Genomic DNA, 23092 nt, shown 5'->3' with positions numbered 1-23092 from the left:
TGCACTGAACAAATTCCGTTAACATGGAGGAAAGCCATTATCGTACCGATCCACAAGAAAGGTGATAACCGGGACTGCAAGAACTACCGTGGCATCAGCCTCCTTTCCATCATCGGAAAGGTCTTTATGAAGATCATCCAGTCAAGACTGCAAAAACATCGCGAGCAAACCAGTCGAGAAGAACAGGCAGGATTTAGACCCGGGCGAGGATGCTGTGATCAAATCTTTGCCATTCGTCAGCTGATGGAGGAGAGGATCCGGTGTGGACAGCGAACTGTCATTGTTTTCATTGACTTTAAGTCTGCTTTCGACTGTGTCCACCGGCCTGCCCCTTATGGAAACTACTAGAGGTTGAACATGTACCTCGAAAAGTCATCACACTCCTTCAAACTGCATACAACGGTTTAACCAGCCAGGTGCACATCCAGAACGATTTATCAGAGGAATTTACCATCCAAACTGGAGTCCGCCAAGGGGATGTAGCCTCCCCGTTGCTTTTCAACATCGTGGTTGACGCCATTATGAGGCAAGCATTCAGAAACAGACAGGGCATACAATATGACAAGGATCACTATGTGACTGACCTGATGTTTGCTGATGATAGTGCTATCCTTGCCGGTAACGACGCTGAAGCCACGGACATCCTCTACGACATTGCCCGCATTGCCCGGCCATACGGTTTGAAGATCAATGCTGGTAAGACAAAGGCCCTGACAACAGATGGGTCGCAAGCCACCATCTATCTTGAAGGCGTCCAGATCGAGCAAGTGCAGGACTTTAAATATCTTGGGTCGCTGGTCCAGGAGAAGAAAGTTGCATCCACCATGGAAATCCACAGCAGAATTGGACAGGCGGCCACTGCGTTCGCCTCGCTCAAATGGTGTCTGTGGAAGAGGACCAACATTTCCACAAAGACTAAAATCCGACTCTTCCGGACTTTGATCCTGCCCATTCTTCTTTACGGATCGGAAATATGGATTTGTCTCAAGTTAGATTTGAACAAACTTGAGGTATTCCAAATGCGATGCCTGCGCAGATCTTGGGCATCTCTCTTCGCGACCGCATCACTAATGATACCATCCGCGCCAGATGCCAACAGCAACCAACCATTGCCGACCAAATCCAGAAGCGAAGGCTCAGATGGTTTGGCCACGTATGTAGAATGGGCACGAACAGAATACCATCCACACTCCTTTGGAGACAACGACCCACCCAATGGAGCATCCAACGGACTGCGCCTAGGAAAACGTGGGCCAAGCAAGTGGAAGATGACTTGAAGAGCCGACGTCTCGACCTTAACCAGGCCAGGACTGAAGCCATGGATCGTAAGGTATGGAAGAACATCACAGAGCAAGTCCGAAACCCTGCGGCACCTACAGCAGCATACTGGTTGCGTGGCCAACCGCCTCCCCCAGCTGCCAGCTAAGGACCAAAGAAGAAGAAGAAGAAGTGTCCTTTACAACCCTGCCAACCTTCGTATTGTCTGCTAACTTGGACATTAAACCTGATATACCATCATCAATATCATTTATAAATACAGAAAACAACAATGGACCCAACACTGAACCCTGAAGAACTCCACTAATAACATTAGTCCACGAAGAGCAGTATCCATTGATTACCACTCTGTCTTCTCCCACTCAACCATCCCTTTATCCATAGCAGCAATTTGCCTCCAATGCCACACTGCTCCAATTTGTGCAGCAGTCTTCCATGTGCAACAGTATCAAAAGCCTTTCTAAGATCCAAATATATGATAAAGTTATTCCCTGCATCCAGTTCCTTTGTGACCACATCATAGTATCGAATCAAATTGGTCAGACAAGACTTCCCCTTAACAAAACCATGCTGTGTCCGAGCTATAACTGAAGTCTTGTCTAGATGATCCTGCAGTGTTTCTTTAACCAGTGCCTCCATTAATTTCCCTGGAACAGAAGTTAAACTAACAGGTCTATAATTACTTTGTCACCCTTTGTTCCTCCTTTGTGATATTCTTTCACATGATTATTTTACCTCTTACAACTGTGAGACAGTATGAGAGGTCATAAGTTCAGGAGCTCATAGCAGTAGCTATTTTGAGGAAAAAAGTTCAAGTTGTGGAACTTCAGAATTGGACACATTTTGCTTGAATTTTAAAATAAAAAATGATTATGGAGTTTTCAATGGTAAAAGAATAATAAAAAATACATGATCATGTACCTATATGAACAAACATTTTACTATAATGTTTATTCATATAGCTTTATATGTCTATTTTTATTTTTACCATTGAAAACTCCACGGTCATTTTTCAAAATTAGCTGTAGCTCTGTAGCATTTTTTAATAATTAAGCTGTAATTATTTAGAATAGAATGTTTTTGAATGATTACATAATTTTTTAAACTTTTCAATGGTAAAGGTTTAAGTGATCAAATTCAAAACAGAGCTGCAGAACAAAACATCAAAAACTACTTGTATTAAACTGGATCCAAATAAGAATATATGATATGCTACAGATTAAAGTCTTGCTATGGTAACACTTGAAAATATAATCTTATCTTCTGTCTTGAGAAACAGATTAGGCAAGGCCGCAATCAAAATTTAGCAAACCAAATCAGAAGTGGAAGAATATTCATTATCATAACTAAGGTTTTTCTAATTAAGTCAGAAAAGCAAGGAACACGCAGAAAAAAAGGAGGAAGCTAAAGTCCCCAGCATAAGCTCAATGGAGCGAATTCAAACTGAAAAAATTTCTTTACCAAGGGTATGCATACTGACAATTTAGAACAATGATGTAATTATCACTGATTGCAAATATCACTGATTTCTTTTCTGAATAATGAGGGACTGCACAGTTTCTTTCATAAATTTAATTTTGAGAACAGATAGAGTTTACATTCCATTGCTAAACTAGGGCTGGCACAATTTGTGACAAGCATCCCACTTGTCGCAGGTTGGCCATAGTATGCCTACCAATGTAAGAAAAAAAACAACTGTTTGAAAAATCAGAAATGAAAATAAACAAACAGATCAGTAACAGTTCCTTCCCAATTCCAACTTTTATTATCAGAAATTATGAATTGGATTTTAACTTGAGTGATGCTTATGATTCATATTTAAAGCCTTTTGGTGTTTAGAGCAGTTAAGCAGATAGGAATATTAGTAAGTGCCTTGACATCATTTCTGTAAGTTCAGACACTTATCCATTAACCCATTTTAAACTGATTTCATCAGGGTAAAACTGTTTTCACCATTTTTGTTATTTCAAATGTTTAATAAAAATTCCTTTATGCAGTTAGCAAAAACATTAGCTGGTGACAGGCTGGGATCAGCATTATTTTCTTTTTGTTATTCTACTTTCTATGTAATGTTAGCTCATAATTAAATATTATCATGCAAGTTTTTACACAGGCCTAAAATTTCCTCATTTAAATAAATCATATTAATTTAGTTTATATACAAGGTGTCTCAAAAATATTGGTACAAACGTTTAGGGAAGGTAGGTAACATCTAAAGGAATGTGAATCACATAGGAACCCATAACCAGAAACATCACGGGAAAGTAGTAGCAGAGGCACAAGAAGCAGAAATGACACAAGACAGTAATTAGTGGAAAACATTTATTTGACATAATATTAACAATGGAGTACAAGATGGATGCATTTCCTGATGTTACAACAGATGTTCGAAGGTTCCACCATGAGATGCGATGCATGAGTGATACCGACACAGCATGGATTGGGGGACACGGTCGAACAAACCTGGAGTTTCTTTGACAGTAGCAGCAGCGCAGACGAGTCTCGCCACGAGATCCATTTCCGTCTCTACAGGTGATTCATACACGATAGATTTGAGGGCCCCACAGAAAGAAATCAAGGCTCAATAATGGGGGCCACGCAACTGGTCCACCACGGCCAATCCATCGACACCCAAAACGCCTGTTCAAATGGTCACGAACACACCTTCCATAATGGGCGGGCGCCCCGTCATGTTGAAACCAAACGTTGCGTCTCACATTTGCTGGAACATCGTCAAGTAACCCTGGTAGAACTTGTTCAAGAAAGATTGATATTTAGCAGAGTTCATGCGGGATGGTAACAGGTATGGGCTGACTAAGCAGTCACCGACCATACTTGCCCACACATTTATTACGAAGCGAAGTTGTGTCGCATGGGGGCGCACACCGTGTGGGTTGTCGTGAGCCCACACATGAGCATTGAGCTGATTGAATAAACCTCATCCGTGAATAAAACATAGGATGGAAAATTCAAGTCTTGAACACATTCTTGGAGAAACGACTGTGCAAAAGCCACACGTGCAGGATGATCTTGGGGGAGCAGTAACTGAACCCTTTGGAGATGAAAGGGGTGTAAGGAATTGCCGTGACAGACACGCATGCTGGTAGTAGGATTATTCTGGACGGCATTCAACACACTTTCTTTCATGGCGGGAGTTCGCGTCGAACGTGGTCTGCCCGCACTACTCCTGTTACCTCTAAATGACCCATAATCGCACAAATTTTGATGCACACGTGCAAACAAACGGTGGTCCGGTACATGTCTGTCTGGGAAGTGTTCTCCATAAATTTGTTGAGCAGCTCGTCCATTGCCCTCTGCTAATTCATACACTAGGTGCATGTCTGCCAGCTCACAGTTCGTATATCGATGCATGCTCTTCGTGCGGCGACTACTTCTTGAATGAGTAAACCAGAAATTTTTCCTCTCGCGAACTGATGAACAGCGCAGTCTACCGACTTACGGTGACGTTTCCGGTTATGGATTCACATTCCTTTAGAATGTGAACCGGATTCACATTCTAAAGGAATGTGAATCCGGTTTGAACACCTACCTCCCCTAAATGTTTGTACCAATATTTTTGAGACACCTTGTATATAAACACTGTCAGTCTCGCTGATAATTTGATTATCATCAAATTATCAGAGACTGACCAATCAACAATGCCCAGTAATGTTATATTATCTTATTTGCAAACATCAGAACAATTTAAATGGAAACTACTTAAGCTGCTATGCAATGTTTGGCCAAAAATTGGATGTACAAAATTTTGTTTGTGTGGTTGTGCCAGAATGGCATTTATATATCCATTTTAGAATATTGGCTTTAATAGCCAGTACACTAAAATGGATATACAAATATTGACAAAAACTGATGCTTTCCATCTTTAATTTGGAATGAAAAGATCCATAGTTCCAAATTATTCAGCTACCTGTCAAACAGGTTAAATTTCGTGTGGTATGGTTGTTTATTGGCACATTAGCTGCTATGGCTATAGTGCACCTGTTAAATTTTGTAGTCCAAACAGCGAGACTGACCAATCAACAATGCACACACTCGTTAAGCGTCATATATTTATTGCATACGCTTAAACTTGCAATATACTAGCAGAGACAAGGTAAGAATTTATCTTATTTCTATAAATAACTGTAAACTAAAGTAGAGGTTTCTGATACTTTTAACTGAGGACCTTCCTCTTCAACAAATGGAGGAATTTCTAATCTCTTCAACTGAGGCAGCAGCTAGCCAATTTCAGGAAGGAGTAGGGTTTGCCCTGCTCCCTTGCAAATCAGCCTGTGAACATACATTTGAAGAGACAGACACCATACACTATATTGATATAAGTGACAAGCTCAGTTGCCATTAAAATAATGTCCCCGGCACCACCCAGGCAGGACTTCCTGATTTCATGAGTTTGCATTCATATCTTTCTATCATCTAATTATCAGATCACTTCCCAAACAGGAAGCAGCTTTTGCATATGGCAGGGCCTCAGTTATGTGCTCAAGTTTGAGCTACTGGCTGAAAATAAGTTTGCCTTTAGCCTGGAAATATGGTAACTTATTGTCATTCAACTAATTTTCATTACATTTACGAGCAATCATGAAACCTTTTGTTGGAACTGAATAATGAATAATGAAGAACTTGTAAATAATAATCAAAACCAAGAGGGGCAATAATAAAGACTAATTTTATGATAAGCATACTTTTTTGGTATTGTACACATCAGTGAATTCTGTTGAAACTAGTCTCCTATGTGGTTTAACCAACAATGCTGAAGTTGCTGAATACTTTTCTAAAACTTCTCTTTTGAAATGTTTTCATAATATTCATCACATTCTCTTCATTATCACCAATTCTGTCATATCTTTTCCCTTTCATTGAGCTTTTCAATTACAGGAAGAAATCATTGGGGGGGGCAAGGAATCAGTGATCAACTTTATTTTATCGAAGCCTACTTCATTGGTCTTGTGAGTTCGCTGGATGTCCGCTTTGTGCAATTACCACCACTGATGACCCCCCCCCCCCAGAGCTTTAAATTAGATAATCCCATTCCAACATATTTGGTTCAATATTAGAATTATCCCCATTATCAATTTCCCTTTTACAATGTTATACTACATCTAATTTTATATAAATTTGCTATTAGCTATTTGTTAAAAAAAAGTAAAATAAAATAAAAAAATGAGATTTAGAACCCAAAGGGTAGAATAGAGAGAGAGAGAAAAAAAAAAAAAAAAAAAAAAAAAAACACGAACACTTTCCACTCTAAGTAGACTGATCTGATTCATGCACGACTATTGGTAATGCATAATGAAACATTTCAGAATATGCTTCCCAAAATAACATGCTAGTCATCCAATAGATACTGCAGAATAATGCCATGTTTGTTATCTCGTGGCCTGGCTTTATAAGCACAGGCTACAAATTTGTTCTAATCTGATCTGATAAACAACACAAAAACATCAAACAATGTTCCTTTAAATGAGAATTTCTAATGTCCATTATTCCATACCTGAAATGGCTGGAAATGCTTGCTCAAAAACAAAACTCTCTATCTCTTCATATAGCTGTATGATTAATAATACAACCTGAAAAAAAAAAAACCATAGAATAGAACCAATGATATTCAATCCCTCAACCAATATGAGAATGCTTGTTATGATCTTAGTTTTCATTCTGTCCAGTGTACATACTTAGATAATCTAAACTAGGATGGAACAAATTAATAATTCAAAATTAACTAACTAATTTAGAATTATTAATGAATTATTAAAATATTCTGAGTTTTGAATTATTAAAATTAATTAATTATTATAAATAAGCATATTTATAAAATAGATTTTTAATTTTGATACTTCTAGACTCAAACTTTTTCCAGGATGGCTTTTTCAATTTCTCGTTTTTCTCTAGTTCTCAGTGATTATTATGATAAACCAAGAAAACATTCAACCCAAGTCCACCACAACTAAAAACAACTGAAGCTGAATTTTTTTTTTTTTTTCGTAAAGACCTTCTACCTCCAAAAACCTCCACCTCAACCCCCAACAAATGACTAATTAAATGTTATGCTATGCTAACAAAATATACAGTATATTTCCGTAACCAAATTTATCACATTAAAAGAACAAGTAAGAAAATTTTATTGAAAATTAACATTGGAAAAATAATTGCCCCCCAACTCAACATTATACATTTTTTGAATATTTAATGAAACAAACATCACAGAACTTTGAATCCAGTGATAAATCATTAAGGAACTGAATTATCAAATATTACTTATTGTCATAAAAATTACTATTAAGAAAAAAAAAATTATAATTCTGAAAATACTTTTACATTTCTTATAACATGTATGAAACTTGGCTGTAAATGTATTTATACTAGTGTTCAGTCCTATATGTGATTTAGTATCTGTCATATCACAACAATCTACAAAATAATAAAAGCAATTTTTAAAACAAAATTTATTAATTTCTTTATTTGAACAGTGTATTTATGACTATGTACATTGCTTAACTTCTCATTTGAATTTTTATCAAATATAATGTTTCTTGCTCTGTTTATTACAGCGGTGTCTGTGATTGAAATGTAGCTGTTAAAAAAAGCAATTTTAATTTAAATAGCCAACAATACAAAATGTACAAATTTATTAAGTACATTTTAATAACTTTTTTTTTTTTTTTTCGTTTGAACAGGAAAGACTGAGATGATGAAGAAGTGAGAAGTCAAAGTTAAGTTTACTAGTTTTAATCTGTTGAACAATTTACAAATTCCATGATAAAAACTTAGACTGCTGATTGCGTACAGTATTAGTTCTTATAAAGCGAAGAAAGAATTAACCTATTAGGCATGATAGTAATGAATTTTGAAATACTTTTCAAATGCATTTTACAGCCAATATGTCACATGAAAAAATGAATAAGGAGTGATCTATTAAAAAAGTACCCTACGTAAGCCAAATTTTTTGGCAAACTAATAATTTAGTTGGTGTAAACCATTAAGAGCAGATATATCTCACTTTACGTTTCCTATTTTGCATCATACTTCATGATTAAGGCATTAACAACTTTCTACAACTTTATGTCAAGTATATTACCCGGAATGAAGGTTTCTCTATAATGTAAGAATTGTTACAAGTTATGAGTGAACAATTTATATAAAAGGGACTTTGTCCCTGGATGGACTGGTATAAACAAAAACTCTGAATATAGGCTTTCTTTTTCTGTACAGAAATTTACAGTACAACTTATTATGGACATGTGGGTTGATACACAGAATGCATACAAGGAAATGTCCCACTTGGCAGGGGAAGGAGTTAGTCCCATTTTTTCAAAATAAGGCTGAACATCTCTTTTGATAAACTAATGTAACAACAGTTCCTTCTTACCAACACATTACATTAGTTCCCCCTCTCACCTACTGGAAAATGTGCATCAGCATTGCTATACAATGCTGTGATAAACCTAGAGGATTTGGGTATGAAAGCCACATAAATGACTTATTTTACAGAAAAAAAAAAAAAATATATATAACAAATACAATAAATCATTCTTTGCTGTCTTTGGCATAAAGACAAGCAACGGTATCAAACCGGAACATTATTGTTCTAACAAAACATATCCACAAAAGTATAATATAAAACTCTTACATTAATAACCAGATGTGCATATTAATAAATGTCTCAAAGTATGAAAACTAGTATTTCCCCCTCCCCCATTCTCTCTCTCCCTCTCTCTCTCTTCTCCCCCCCCCCTCTATGGAATTTCTTCAGTGATGAATATTAACAATAAATTTATTACTAGAACTTTCTCCCAGAAGGCAACCCAAGTTATATTACATTTTCTGGAACCTGATTAATATACATAAATCTATGACTACATTTTTCCTTCTACCTATATCCAAGACTTTCCAACAATAAGTAAAGAACAATATGACTGCTAATGTGATCCTACTTATAACATATATAATTCTTTAAATTTATCTATTATATATATATATATACTAGATATGTGCATAAGTGTAAAAAAATGATCTACATAATTTATTCTTTGCATGGCTAGAAGACATTTTGCTTATTTTCTGGTATTGCAACAAATGTTTGTACTCTTGATGAATCGCAAATGTTTAACAGTGTATATTTATATAATATACTCTCATCTCTAACCAACCATAACTTACAACAAAAAACGTTACATAGTTCCGTGAGAATAAAATTATCTCACACACCTAACAATGCCAACTCTATGTGCATTCAGTAAAAAGCTTTAGACCAATATCTTATCAGCAATAAGAGATAGGCAATGATTTATCCACAGTTCAGTACATTTGAAAGCACAAGAAAAGAGCAGAAAAGTTTAGAAATCAAATTTCTGAAATATCCTTTTATACCTATTTAAGACAAGAAAATGTAGATAAATACAGCAGGTGGCATTTCTAGGTGAGAGATATTTATGCATCTGTTATGTATTTGCATGTGTTTTGCTGTGTGCATTTAAATTACCCCTATTTGCAAAACCCTTTCCACACGTTTCGCATTTGAAGGGTTTTTCACCGGTATGTACACTCATGTGCCGTTTCACAGTAGACTTCTGTGAGAACCTTTTACCACAAATTTCACATGCAAATGGCTTTTCACCTGTATGCGTGCGCATGTGAATTTTAATGCGCTCCTTGTCTGCAAAACGTTTCCCACAAACCTCACATGGAAAGGGACGTTCACCGGTATGTGATCTCATATGACGTGTTAGTGAAGTCTTCTGAGAAAAGTGATGCCCACATAAGCTACAAGTAAATGGTTTTTCTCCTGAATGGGATCTCATATGTAACTGGAATACATTTTTAGAGGCAAGATGTTTACCACAAACAGTACACTGAAAAGGCTTTGATGGATCACCAGATGGTAAAGGTTGGGGGAGGACTTGAGATGAACTTCCTTGGGACTGTGTAAGATGCACATTACAAGGATTTCCATTCTTGCAAGTTACATAACTTAGCTTTTTTTCAATTGTTCCTTTATCCTTTGTTGCTAATGCTGATGCTGTTGTGACAGTAGAAGGGGTGGTGTTGCCTGCAAATGTAATTATAGAAGCTTGAGAAGGCACTGGGCTGGCTAAGGATTGTGGTGATGGTGGTGATGATACTACTGTTGTAGGTACCATTGGTATTCCCATTGATGCTATAGTGGGTAGGCGTATTGTTGCCAAATTGGGCAGGGTGGCACCCATATTTAATACACTGGTGGTAGGAAAACCGGAGGCACTCACTGCACTTGTCAGTTCTCCTGGTTCTTGTTTGATTGTTACTGCAGTTATGTGAGGAGTTGAATCAGGAGACCGTACCCCTAATAACGTACTGGCCAATGAAGCACCAATTTCTCGTTTGACTAGTGGAGAAAATCCTGATACCACAGTAAATGGTGGTAAGGGACCAGAACATGTAGTCCCTGGCTCTTGTTTAATAACTAAAGGCAGCTCATTTGATTTTAGCAAACCAGAAAATACACTAGATGGAGATGTTGCCTGTGGGGATGATAGAGTTTCTCCAGCTGGTGTTTTTATAGTTGAAACAGCATTAGGCAATGGTGGTGAAAGAATGTTAGGTAAAAGAATTGGAGGGACAGCTGGAATTGGTGGTGATACTAAACCTGACTGGACAGAAGACAAAAGTGACACGGGTGTTCCAGTTATTCTAGATGATGACGTACTGGGTAGACAGGATGGCACAGTTATTGAAATGGATGAGGATAGGCTAGACTGTAGTGAAGCAAGGGAACTACCTGCTAATGTGGACAAAAATGATGGCAAAGCCACAGGTGTCAAATTTGGCAATGGAGATGACACTACTGTTAAGGCAGTCGTTATTGGTAAAACTGAGGTAACTGTGGTAGATTGGTCTTCTGGTTCAGATTTTATTACAGTAACTGTGCTGGATGTAGGTAAATTGGATGTAGATGTCATTAATTCACCTTTCATAGATGAACTTATGTTAAGAGGTGAAGATGATTCCATAGATTCTTCAATGGATGGCCTAATACCCGAGGACTGCTGTTCTATTGATAGTAATGGTGGCATTGCTTTTGTGCTCATAACTGATGTTATAACACCACCTTTAATATGCTGTACAGTTGGCTTAAGTCTTTTCAGTGGTGGCTCAGTTGTTAAAAGCTGTTGGATCACACTGGCAGCAACAGATGAAGAGGTAACTACAGATACAGATGATGAATCAGAATTTCCCAAGAGCCCAGATGCTGTTACTTTTTTCCTGTGAGTGTCCTTTGGTATTTCATTATTGTGTGAAAGCGGTAGTGCAAATGCTATGGTGTTTTTTCCAGGGACTGCAATATACTGTCTTTTAATACCCGATATTAGACTTTCAGAGGATATTCCAGTTTGCTGCTGTGTTAATTCATCTTCAATATCAGATCTTTCTGAGGAAGAATCCAACAAGGAACTTTCTGCTGTTGATTTAAAGACAGAGGAGTTCTCTATTTGATGATGGGTAATCAGATTCTGCATTGTGGAATCAGCAATGATATCTGATGTTCTATTATGGTCCAGGGTAGGAGATGCAAGTTGCTGTGTTATACTAGTGCTATCTAGTTGATGTTCAATATTCAGGTGTTGCATCTGCTCATTTTCTGGTGATGTTTCAAGGGCTTTATCCACACTTGTATCACAAGAGGCAGTATCAATACTAGATGTTGACATTATAACATTTGTCTCAATTGCAGATACTGGAATGAAATGATGCTCATTGTTTCTATCTGATCCTTCAGTTACATTATCATCTTGTAGTTCTTCAGTATAATGAAAACAAGAATGGGGAGTTTCAATATTATTAACATTAGTAAGTGAAATGGAATTTGATGTTAATGCATATGTTGTATTGAGAGGTGTGTCAGTCCTATTCTGCGACATGAGAACTCTGATCTTATGAACTTCTACCTGAGTACTTGAAGCACCAATATTAACAGATTCTGTTGTACATGTTGGAAAAGTGTCAATAGATACACTTGTAGATGAAAGAGGAAGAGGTATATTATTCCCTGGTTCTAAGTGAGGTTCACTGATATTTGAGAGATCAGTTCTTTTAGTAATGGTTTCTGGTCCCAGTGTGGATGTCATCACAGAAGAGGATGGTTTTAAAGAAATGCGTTCCATAGCATTTCGATCTTCAGATGATGATGAAACCATTTGAGATGAATGAGGCACACCTATGGATTCTGAATCCATTAATTCTGTACATGATGTGTCAAGTTCTGCTGAAGATACCTGAAGTGATGGACTAGCCATGGTCTCAACTGTTAATGAGTCACAAGGGGCTCTAATAAGTGCAGATTGTTGAATACTGCTTAGAGTTGACAGTGCTGCAAAAGAGTTAGAATTAGGCAAAAGTGGTGATAAACTTAATCCAATGTTCAAATTATTTGATGGAAAGCCATCAAATCGTCCTTTGGCTGCAGCTGAGGAGGAGGAGGAACGAATTATTGTAGATACTGGAGGCAGTCCAATTCCAGAAGGCATCTCATACATACTATTGACTGACGGTGATAAACATATATTTTCGGATTTTATTTCAGTGCTAGAGGCATCTATATCTAGATGTGAGCTTCCAACTGAAGACAGCTGTGATGTTTCTGAGGGATCCAACTGATATTCAGACATAGTTGAAACCGATCCAGTTGAATTTAATTCTTGTTGCTCTTGAAGCAAATTCTGCATATCCATGGGTTCTTGTGAACTAGAAACTGATGCCTGATCAAGTGATGACAGATTTTGAACAAGACCGGTTCTACTTATGTTGCTACTGACAACCATATCAGAACTTTCAGGGTGATGAAATGATGCAGAGGTACACAAGATATCAGCTTCAATATTTCTTTGATCACACAGGAAGGACCTTTGTGAATCAACATCCTCCATCACTTCTAAATGCTGACTGCTTGTGTTATTATGAATAACTTGCTGTTCTTGCAAAGATATACCTTCTTCAGATGCTAAGGAGTGTACTGATAAATTTGGTACTAAAGAACTATCTACTAACACTCTATCAGTGTCACTTATAGAACTTGAAGATATCCCACTGGAAGTTGAGTCTGGATGCTGACCCATTGCTGAATGTACAAATGATTTATCAACTAGGTTGGATGATAATTCTGAATGTGATAAAGATGGTGCAAGATGATGAGCTTCTGTTAGAGAAGTACGTTCAACACTAGTGGAGACAGTATTACTGCAGATAGATAACACAGGAAGGTTCGTAGATGAGGAAATATTAATGCTACTCTCATGATCCCATGCAGTAGGAATGCGGTCAGTAGCAATGGAGCCCACTATGGGCACAGACACCACAGTGGGCTCCTCTTGATCACTAGTACTTGTCTCCGATGTTGATACTGAACAGTCACTCATTCTGCCAGATCATCTGTTATAGAATTTTTTTCTGGCGCTTGTAGCAAAATTATCCTATTGAATTATAACTTCACCTTTCACCTAGAAAGAAATAACAAAATAAATATAAAATTTACAAAAGTTACAACAGGATAATTAACAGCTGGAGACAGGAAATAGTTATTTCTTTTTTCATTAATAAATGCTAATTTCTATATTAATAGTTAGGCAAAATTTTACAGCCTTATTTGTAGAGTTTGGTGTGCAGCCAATTCTGTTGTAGAAGTTTTTAATTGAAATAGTGAAAAGAAAACTTCGCTGAATAAAAAATAAAGGTTGAATTTAATAAAAGATGGTAACTCCCTTAATTTATCTACCCCTCAAGTATTATTTTCAAAGGAACAGGAAAACCACATTTCAGATTTCCACAGCTCCTTCTAGGTGGCAAAGCTGCATCAATCAGGTAACCCAAAAAAAGACAAAACACTCCAATCATCCACTGGCAGGATAAACTCTTTAATCCAACAGTAGCCTTCTGCTAGATCATGTGCTTGATAGAAGACCAGATACACCCATTTCTGTTTTGTTTGAATGTTTTTTTTCTGTTTCCTCTGTATTATACAAAAATTTTAATTTCAGTCCTGGTGTACCCATTCCATGCAACTATAAATCTCAGTATTATTTATAACTTGCACAGCAGTGATATTCAACCTTTTTACCTATTCAATCTATGTTTCTCTTGAAACATTTTTGAAGGCCAATATACCACCTAGTATACCAAAGGATGAAAGTTAAAATATAGATGACAAAAGCATCATCATCTGCAACACCACAGTAGTTTGCAAAATTTGGCATGAAAGCATATTATGTTATGATAAAACAGCAACGTGTGAACTTACGGACATATGTAATTCACCACTCAGCAGAGGTCCTAGACCTTAATATAGTGTATAGTCATGCATGGGAGTCAAGCAACAACAGCAAGCTCTCAATGCTGTTACCCAGTGTTTGGGAGCTCTGGTTGAATTCAAGCATATTTTTCTAGGAAACCAATTCGTAACTTGAGTAAGGTTCTGGGAGGTGGCTGGCCACTCAAAATTTGTCTCCACAGAGCATCCTGTACATCAGCGTTTACCAAACTGTTTTCCGTGAAAAATTGTAATTAATAATTAAAAAATAAAATAAATTTTGCATATTTGTAGCATACACAACTTTTGTATCATTATAATTTTTAACTTTATTTTTTTTCGGTTATTAATATACTGGCATAGACTAATGATTAAATAGACCATGGAATACTATTTTGGCGGGCTTTTGCATAGAGAAGTATGCATACAGGTAATGATAACTACGAAAAATTAGCAATGTAGTGATCTAATATGCCATTTGTACGTGATTTAGCCTGGAGTACACAGATTGAAGGAGAGGGGAAGTGAACCGATATCATAACTAAACTCACTTCCTTGTATAAATTTTTTTTGATAATTATTAGTATTCAGAAATATTATTATTAAAATAAATGACCATGGATTTGTGGTTGACAAAAAAAAAACTTTAAAATGAGAAGCAAGTACTTCTATTAGTGCAACTGTGGTTGATGAAAATGAACACAATACTGTCACACTTCAAAGTGAGGATGAACAATTGCAGCCTTTTCCCCCAAAAATCTTCAAGTGAAAAAACAGGAACCAACTAATAAAAGACCAAAACAAAAGTATGATGACAGTTATTTGAATTTTGGCTTTACATGGGTTGTAAATAAAGACGCTCCTGATGCACAGTGCGTCGTATGTAATAAAATATTAGCAAAAGTTCTTTGGCTTCTGCTAAACTTGTGTTTCGTAAGTGTTCTGTGACTAAAAAAGTTTGGGAAACACTGCAGTACGTAATCAACGGGATTCGGGTCTGAAGACCTCAGGGGTCATTCCATTTAGGAAATATTCATGCTTTGAAGAAAATTCTCATTCAGTTTCATCATTACACCCCACAGTTCTTTTCTTGAATATATGCAATTCTGCAGTTTTTTTTGTACTATTTATAAAGCGTATTCTGTCCACTCTTTGCTGTTATACATTCCCCAGACCTCCTGGCTAAATGGAAATTTAATGGTACATTTCAATGCAATCAGGGTGAGAGCTTTAATGGATCTATGTCAAAAGTAGTGATTCTCATCCAATCCACGAAAGTTAAATTTGGACTCATCAGAGATTACAGTTTCCACTACTCAACTGTAAAATTACACTGAACAATAAATTTTGGGTCATATCTTGTTATGGGCATGAAAGTAAGTTTACTTTAGAGATTTTTGGGTGCTAAACACAGAAATAGTGCTTAAAATAGCAAATTGGCTCTTGTTTTTGAAAAAAGTAGTTTTTTATATTTATACAAGGTATTTTTTATTTAAATGGCAGCTAGATGTAGCTACGAACATATTTGTATTAAACACGGGACCTTTTCACCTTTTGCTTATATTCAGCTTTGAGGAGCATCCCTTTTCACCATCCAAATCAGCTAAAATGGCAGTACTCCATTTGCCTTTGTTTCATCACTGTGAAGTCTTGATGGAAGCACTCACCACGTTTGTTGCTGATGGCACCACAGTTTGGTGGGAAGAAATCCAGGTGTGAGTGAAAGAAATGCATTTTCAATGACATGTTGCATCCCAGTTTTTCGTAAGAAGTAATGAGATCTTCCACAAGCTGCAGACTTTAGAAAATTGGTCGAAACATTTCGAAAGGCTTTCCACATTCATTTCTCACTATCATTAAGGTCACATTCGAACTGATCATCTTTGAAAAGTTGCCTTATTTGTGGACCAATGAAAACGCCTGCTTTAATCTTCTCTTTACTAAGTCTTGGGAATTTCTCTTGCAAGTATGTGAATGCAGGACTGTTCACTTCCAAAGCCTTCACGTAATTTTTTATGAGCACCAGCTTGATGTGGAGTGGTTGTTATTTGTTATTTGGTTTTTAGGAGCATTAGCAACTAAGGTCATATTGCTCCGGGATATGCGGTGGTCATTCCCTGACCTTTCCGCATCCTCCGTATTTGGTGGTGACAGGCTCGAACCCCGGTCTAATCAAGAAGCGTGCGCTACGCACTGCTGCTCTTTCCCACCTGGCTACGGAGGCGCCTGTGGAGTGGTGGAAGCAAGTTTATTTGGGTCTACCAGAGATTCAAATGCTATGTTCTTCATTCCAGGTGTTAATGATTTTCATTGACGCCAACCCTCTTCTCGTTGTGCATATCCTTGGCAATACGATCCCACTCACAGAGAAAGCAACAATACTTAATGTAACCCTTTTGTAATTCTATATAAAATAGCAATTACCTTTAAATCACCACATATCTGCTACTCATACTTCTGATAGTGTTGGCATTCGAGTGTTCACTATAATGAGAAGCAACACTTCTCATTATAGTGTTGGCATTCGAGGTGAGCGGACGCGCTTCGTCAGGGCTCCTCAGTTAAGTGGACTGGATTACTGTTGATTATTGCTTTAAATATTTGATTTAGATATTGTTGAATTATTTTGTTATAGGTTTTCCCATAACAGTTTGATTTTTATAATATTATAGATATCATTTTTTAAAGTTAATTTTCATTGATATTTAGCTAATTTTATAATGGTAATTACGAGATCTGCCTTAAACACGTCACAGAGTATTGTGACTCACATGGAAATAGCTGATGGCAATTTATGGGTGAGTCATGATTTAATCCGTTGCGGAACCTGTGGAATGTTTTCCCAGGCCGACCTGGTGACGGGGATTCTTTTCTTTGTGATCGATGTAAGAAGTGCACCGATCTTTAAATTACAATTTGGTGCACTGATGGAACAATTTAGAAACTGAAAAAAAATGGGTACTTGCCCTTGAGAATAATGCATCTGGGAACTCATCAGGGGCTTCAAGACTCCAGCAATCTATCAAGTGATGCACACCCGGTTCGGGCTTCAAAACAGAAAAACCAAGTGCAAACTACTCTTGTTCAAAAGGACTTTGTTTTATTAGGAGACTCCATTGTCAGGGAAACGGGGAATATTTTTTGTAATAAGGATAGGTGGAGTAGAACCAGGGTATGTCTGCCGGGAGAAACTATTAATGATGTCACCAACAGATTGTCAGATTTTAAGGGGGGTAAAGAGAATATTATTATTCATGTGGGGACTAATGACATTAAACGTACACGATCTGACAATTTGTTGGAAAAATACAGGACCATGCTGAGGAAATGCCGTGAGCTAGGCCCAGACACGATAGGAGGGACTATATGTTAAAAGCCTTGTGGATTAACTCAAGACTTGAAGGACTCTGCAAGGCTTTAGGGGGGAAATTTCTATCAGCATGGCCCACACTTGTAGGTAGAAGGAATTTGTTTTGTAGAGACGGGATACACTTAAACAAAGGTGGTGCAAAAGTTTTTGCCAGTATTATTGAGGATACCTTAAAGGTTCAGGGAAACTGCTAGTTAGGGGGGGATGTGGGTAATACTGACACGTGTTTATCTGATAATATTGGTCAAAGTAACTCTTGCACATACCTCAAGAGTTCTTATCTGTTACCCCAACTGGACATATTATCTAGATGTTCTGGGGGCAGAAACATTTCAAGTGAGTGGGTAGCTAAAGGCAGTGAAGCGAGCCTAAAAAATTCAAGGGTTGTGTTAGGGTTGTTAAATATACAAGAACAGTAAGTCTTAATTGTTTATATAGTAATGTTAGAAGTGTCGTCAATAAAATGAGCGAATTTGAACTGCTGGTTAAAACAAGTAATGCGGACATAATGGGGCTTACGGAGACGTGGTGCCACCCGGAAATTGGGGATGATGAGTTTCAGTATGGCTTGTATAATGTATTTAGGAAGGATAGGGTAGATAGAAGGGGTGGTGGGGTAATGCTTCTTATCAGAAGCAGCCTGAGTGCGACGATAGCTTTCCCGGATTCAGACGTTTCACTTGCTAGTATAGAATCTGTATGGTGTGAGATAGTTGGAAACAAAGGTATAAAGCGAGTAGGAGTAATCTACAGACCAGGTGATTGTGAAGATTATGATGAAAGCCTCTACCTGCAAATGGAATGGGCAAGTAAGCGTCAATGTCTTATTATGGGTGATTTCAATTTGCCTCTAATTGATTGGAGTAAATGGGAAGGAAATTCGACATGGGGAACAAAATTTTTAAATCAACTAGATGACTGTTATTTGTATCAACATGTCAGGGAAATTACTCGAGAAAAGAATATCCTAGACCTCATCATCACCCATGAATCAGATGACATAACAGGGCTGACAGCAGAGGAACCAGTAGCAGGAAGTGATCACGGAGTTCTACGGTGGATGATGATGAGAGAGGTTGTTGTTGTTATTTGGTTTTTTAGGAGCATTAGCAACTAAGGCCATATTGTTCCGGGATATGCGGTGGTCATTCCCTGACCTTTCCACATCCTCCGTATTTGGTGGTGATGGGCTCGAACCCCGGTCTAATCAAGAAGCATGTGCTATGCACTGCTGCTGCTGCTGCTCCTTCCCACCTGGCTACGGAGGCGCTGATGAGAGAGGTAGCAGTAGTAAAAGGCAAAGGAATGGGTTTTAATTTCAGAAAAGGAAATTACAATGCCTTAAGGTACTACATGGCCTCTATTAACTGGGTAGATATCGCACAGAGAATTAATACAATTGAACTGTGGTATGCTTTTAAAACATTAATCACAGATGCCTTGAATGCGTATTTACCATTAAAAAAAATACTCCAGGAGGGTTCCAAGTTGGATGAATAGTGAAGTTGCCACATTACTTGAGCAGAAAAAGGTGGCATGGAAAGGTTACAGAGCAATAAAAAGTACTGAAGCCTATAACAGCTACAAGATGATCTGTAATAGAGTCACAGAAAAGGTTTGACAGGCAAAGGCAGTTTAGGAGAAATCACTAGCAAACAGAGCAAAGGGGGGGGGGGGTAAGGAATTCTTCACATATATAAATGCCAAGAAGAGCAGGATAAACCAGATCGGACATTTCGTAAGGGAAAGGGGATAGTATTAAATACACCAGCTGCCGTTGCAGATGAACTCAACAGTTATTTTACATCAATATTTACAAATGAAAAACCTTTTGTGGCAATGGGAAATTGTGGGAGCGAAGTTGAAAAATATGTAATTAATGATATTGAAATTTTGCAAGATTATTTAATGAAAAAACTTTCGAGCCTACAGGCCAGTAAGGCTCCTGGAGTTGATGGAATATACCCTATAATCTTAAGGGAGGCGGCAAGTGAGTTCATTGAACCATTGAGGCTAATTATGCGAGCATCACTAGACTCTGGGAAGATTCCGTTGGATTGGAAAAGTGCCAATGTATCTCCCATACATTTTTTTTTTGGTAGTTGTTGGTGCATAGGTTTCTGTGGCCTTATATAATGCACCTCCCAAGGTTTTTGCAGTACTTTGATCCAAGCCCGAGGCAGGAATCGAACCCGCGACCTTTGGGTTGCCAGGCAGGCACTTTACCCACCCGGCTAGCCCGGTCGGCCTCCCATACATAAGGGTGGCTCTAAGAGTGAAGTGGGAAATTATCGACCTGTCAGTCTGACTTCTGTGGTAGGGAAAATCATGGCGGCAATGATCAAGAGTGGAATTCAGGATCATTTGGATAGAATTGAAATTCTCAAGGATAATCAGCATGGTTTTGTAAAGGGAAAATCATGGTTAACAAATCTGGTTCGCTATTTTGAAAGGGTCACTCACGAGCTGGATTTAGAATAATTTCAACATTGTTTATATTTAGATTTCAGCAAGATTATACACTAGCTGATCCGGAAGCCTCCTAGAGAGTTACCAATAGGTTCGGTCCGGTGTACTAACTAGCGGCCGGCCTGCGAACACCGTTTTAGAGCTGTACCCTTGAAATGTAAGGAATATTGGATCTCACCATGATGTTCATCTTAACCTCAAAAGTTATCAATCATACTGCATGATGGAAGAGATGGGGAAGGGTTGACCAGAACGTAGTTCTAGAGACTAAACATGGGTTCACCACTTCAAGCCTCCAATAAGCAAAGTGGTGGCATTGCACCGGTTGATGAGAGTCATCTACCACCTAGTACTGCCTGGTAACATAGAGGGGTGGCATTCCTCCATGTGGTGTGGGCGCCACACCTCGACCCCTGCTTACGTTGGTTCACACCTGGGTGGTCACCCACCATGCACTTGTGCATTGAAGTCATACCCAGGATTACTAACAGTCCCACCATCATGAAGGTGCAAGCAGAGGATTTGGTTGTCACAGACCGTCCGGACTTCGCCGAAATTGGGTCAACTTGACTTGAGTGTCACCCGAATATCAGTTCCATCAGCGTTTTAGACTCACAGGTAGCAAGTATAGCTTGTCTGGCATATCTGAGAGAAGAAAAGAAGACAACCTCAAGGACCAATAACAGAGAATATACAGAGAGAGAGAGAGAGAATCGGATCTAACAGGCAGAAAATTGAGTAGGGGTGTCGCAAAATAAAATAAATTACTTAGGGGTGCTGTTATTAAAAAGGACACTAGGACATCCAGGACACCTGTTCCTGGATGTCCTAGTGCATCGCATAGGCCCACGTCTAGAGACTTCGATATACTGCAAACCCACATGGTGCGGACAATTTGCTAACTACAGATCCGGTCACGCACCCAGTCATCTCAACAGCACTGCCCGCACCCTATTCTCCAGGGCTTGGAGCCATTCCAGCACTGATGCAATTAGATGTAACGAGATTTCCCGTGTGAAGGCAGACCTAACCAAATGTGGTTATCCATCCCATGTGCTAAACAAGTGCCTATTACAGGCAGAAGAACTCGCATCCCAGCCAAGTTATTGTTATTGTTAGTTATTTTGGTTTTTAGGAGAATTAGCAACTAAGGCCATATTGCTCCGGGATATGCGGTGGTCATTCCCTGACCTTTCCGCATCCTCCGTATTTGGTGGTGATGGGCTCGAACCCCGGTCTAATCAAGAAGCGTGTGTTATGCACTGCTGCTCCTTCCCACCTGGCTACAGAGGCACCTCCCACCCAAGACCACCGAACCAAGACGGTATACCGTACCGTCTGCCTACATTCCCTATTATCCAGGCATGTCAGGACGGATCTCAAAAATTCACAACATCGAATGCGTACAGTTACCCTGCAGAAACCTACGTTCACTTGTCTCCAGTGTGAGGACCCCTGTCACATCTCTCTTATGCAGCAATGTAATATATCACACCACCTGTAGAGACTCTGAGAGCTGCTACATAGGAGAGACATTAAGATGTCTTCAAGATCGCCTTATGGAGCATGACAGAGCAATCCAGCTTGCCAAAACTGACTAATCCGCAGTCGCAGAACATTTTTGGGCCACCAACCACGATCTTGATCTCAAAGGGAATTCGAAATAGTAGACCACTCACGACACTTTCGCCACCGCCTATGGCTAGAGGCACTTAATATATTAAACAATCCAAAGGCCATAAACCGCTGCAAAGGCACACGTCTGCACCCCATCCTAGAGACAACCATTTTAATGCTGGATAAACACTGGAGTAAAAAACAGCGCACATCCATGCAACAACAATAGGAAATGAATAATGTGCCTCACTCTCAACTCATTGCACTTATCTGTTGTATTCAAATCATATTATCAGTTGAAAAAGAGACTTGTCAGTCTTGAAAGCTTCTGCCATTGTATATTTTATTGTATTATATTAAACTGGGTTATCATTGTATATTTTTCCACAACCATGGAAAAATATAACATTGCAACACGGAAGCAGGTTGCAATTTGAAAATTACACATGCTCCTACCTACCTACCTTCCAAGTAGTCAACATCTCAAGATGTCGAATACTCAACTAAATAATGCATTTCATTTCTCATCTTTCATATGCCAAAACAAATCTTTCAAAACAAAAAAAAAAAGCAACAAAGACTGCCCTATTAAAAAAAAAAAAGTAATTCAAAGCTTTGTATTTAGCTAGCTACACATAGAGTGGCAGGAAGCTTGACCAAATATATTTTGGTCTGTCATCTTTATTATGTTAAAAGAACAGTAAATGTTTTTAAGGCAATCCACATAAAACTCTAAATATATGAAGAACAAGTGGGAGAAAGAAAGCAAGTCATCTGGAGTTTAAAAAAACAAAGACAATTAAAAATTTTGTACAGAGTTGGCATCTGTCAAGTCTGATGCTACTCTTCAAACAAAAAGCCAAACAGTTACAAACATGGTGGTGGTAACCTGACATAAAAAATTGCTGGACAAATTGAGGCAATGTGGCATCAGGGGAAGTTACTACTATTGATCACAACCACAATGAGAATCCCACAATTTCCCCATAATTGCCAAACAAGTCAAAACTTTTTTAAATGAAAACCCCAAACATAAGAGGTGTTAGAACCCACAGTCCTTA

The 23092-nt window shown here is 38.2% G+C and overlaps 1 protein-coding gene across 2 annotated transcripts in view; it reads right to left on the bottom strand.

Annotated features, from left to right (window-relative positions):
- Positions 1 to 9460: 9460 nt before the first annotated feature.
- LOC150082122 (uncharacterized) overlaps positions 9461 to 23092 on the bottom strand; it is an 83105-nt gene continuing 69473 nt past the window's right edge. For both annotated transcript variants that reach the window (XM_090379111.1, XM_090379112.1), the window contains one exon: positions 9461 to 13769. In XM_090379111.1, coding sequence (XP_090235237.1) covers positions 9738 to 13688 — 3951 coding nt within the window. In that variant the 5' untranslated portion in view covers positions 13689 to 13769 and the 3' untranslated portion in view covers positions 9461 to 9737. The remainder of the gene's footprint in view (positions 13770 to 23092) is intronic.

The sequence above is a fragment of the Mastigoproctus giganteus genome, chromosome 8 (assembly GCF_048544385.1).
Source record: "Mastigoproctus giganteus isolate SK-2022 chromosome 8, ASM4854438v1, whole genome shotgun sequence".
Classification (NCBI taxonomy): domain Eukaryota; kingdom Metazoa; phylum Arthropoda; class Arachnida; order Uropygi; family Thelyphonidae; genus Mastigoproctus; species Mastigoproctus giganteus.
The sequence above is the reverse complement of the archived record's forward strand: the minus strand, read 5'-3'. Positions and strand labels throughout refer to the sequence as shown.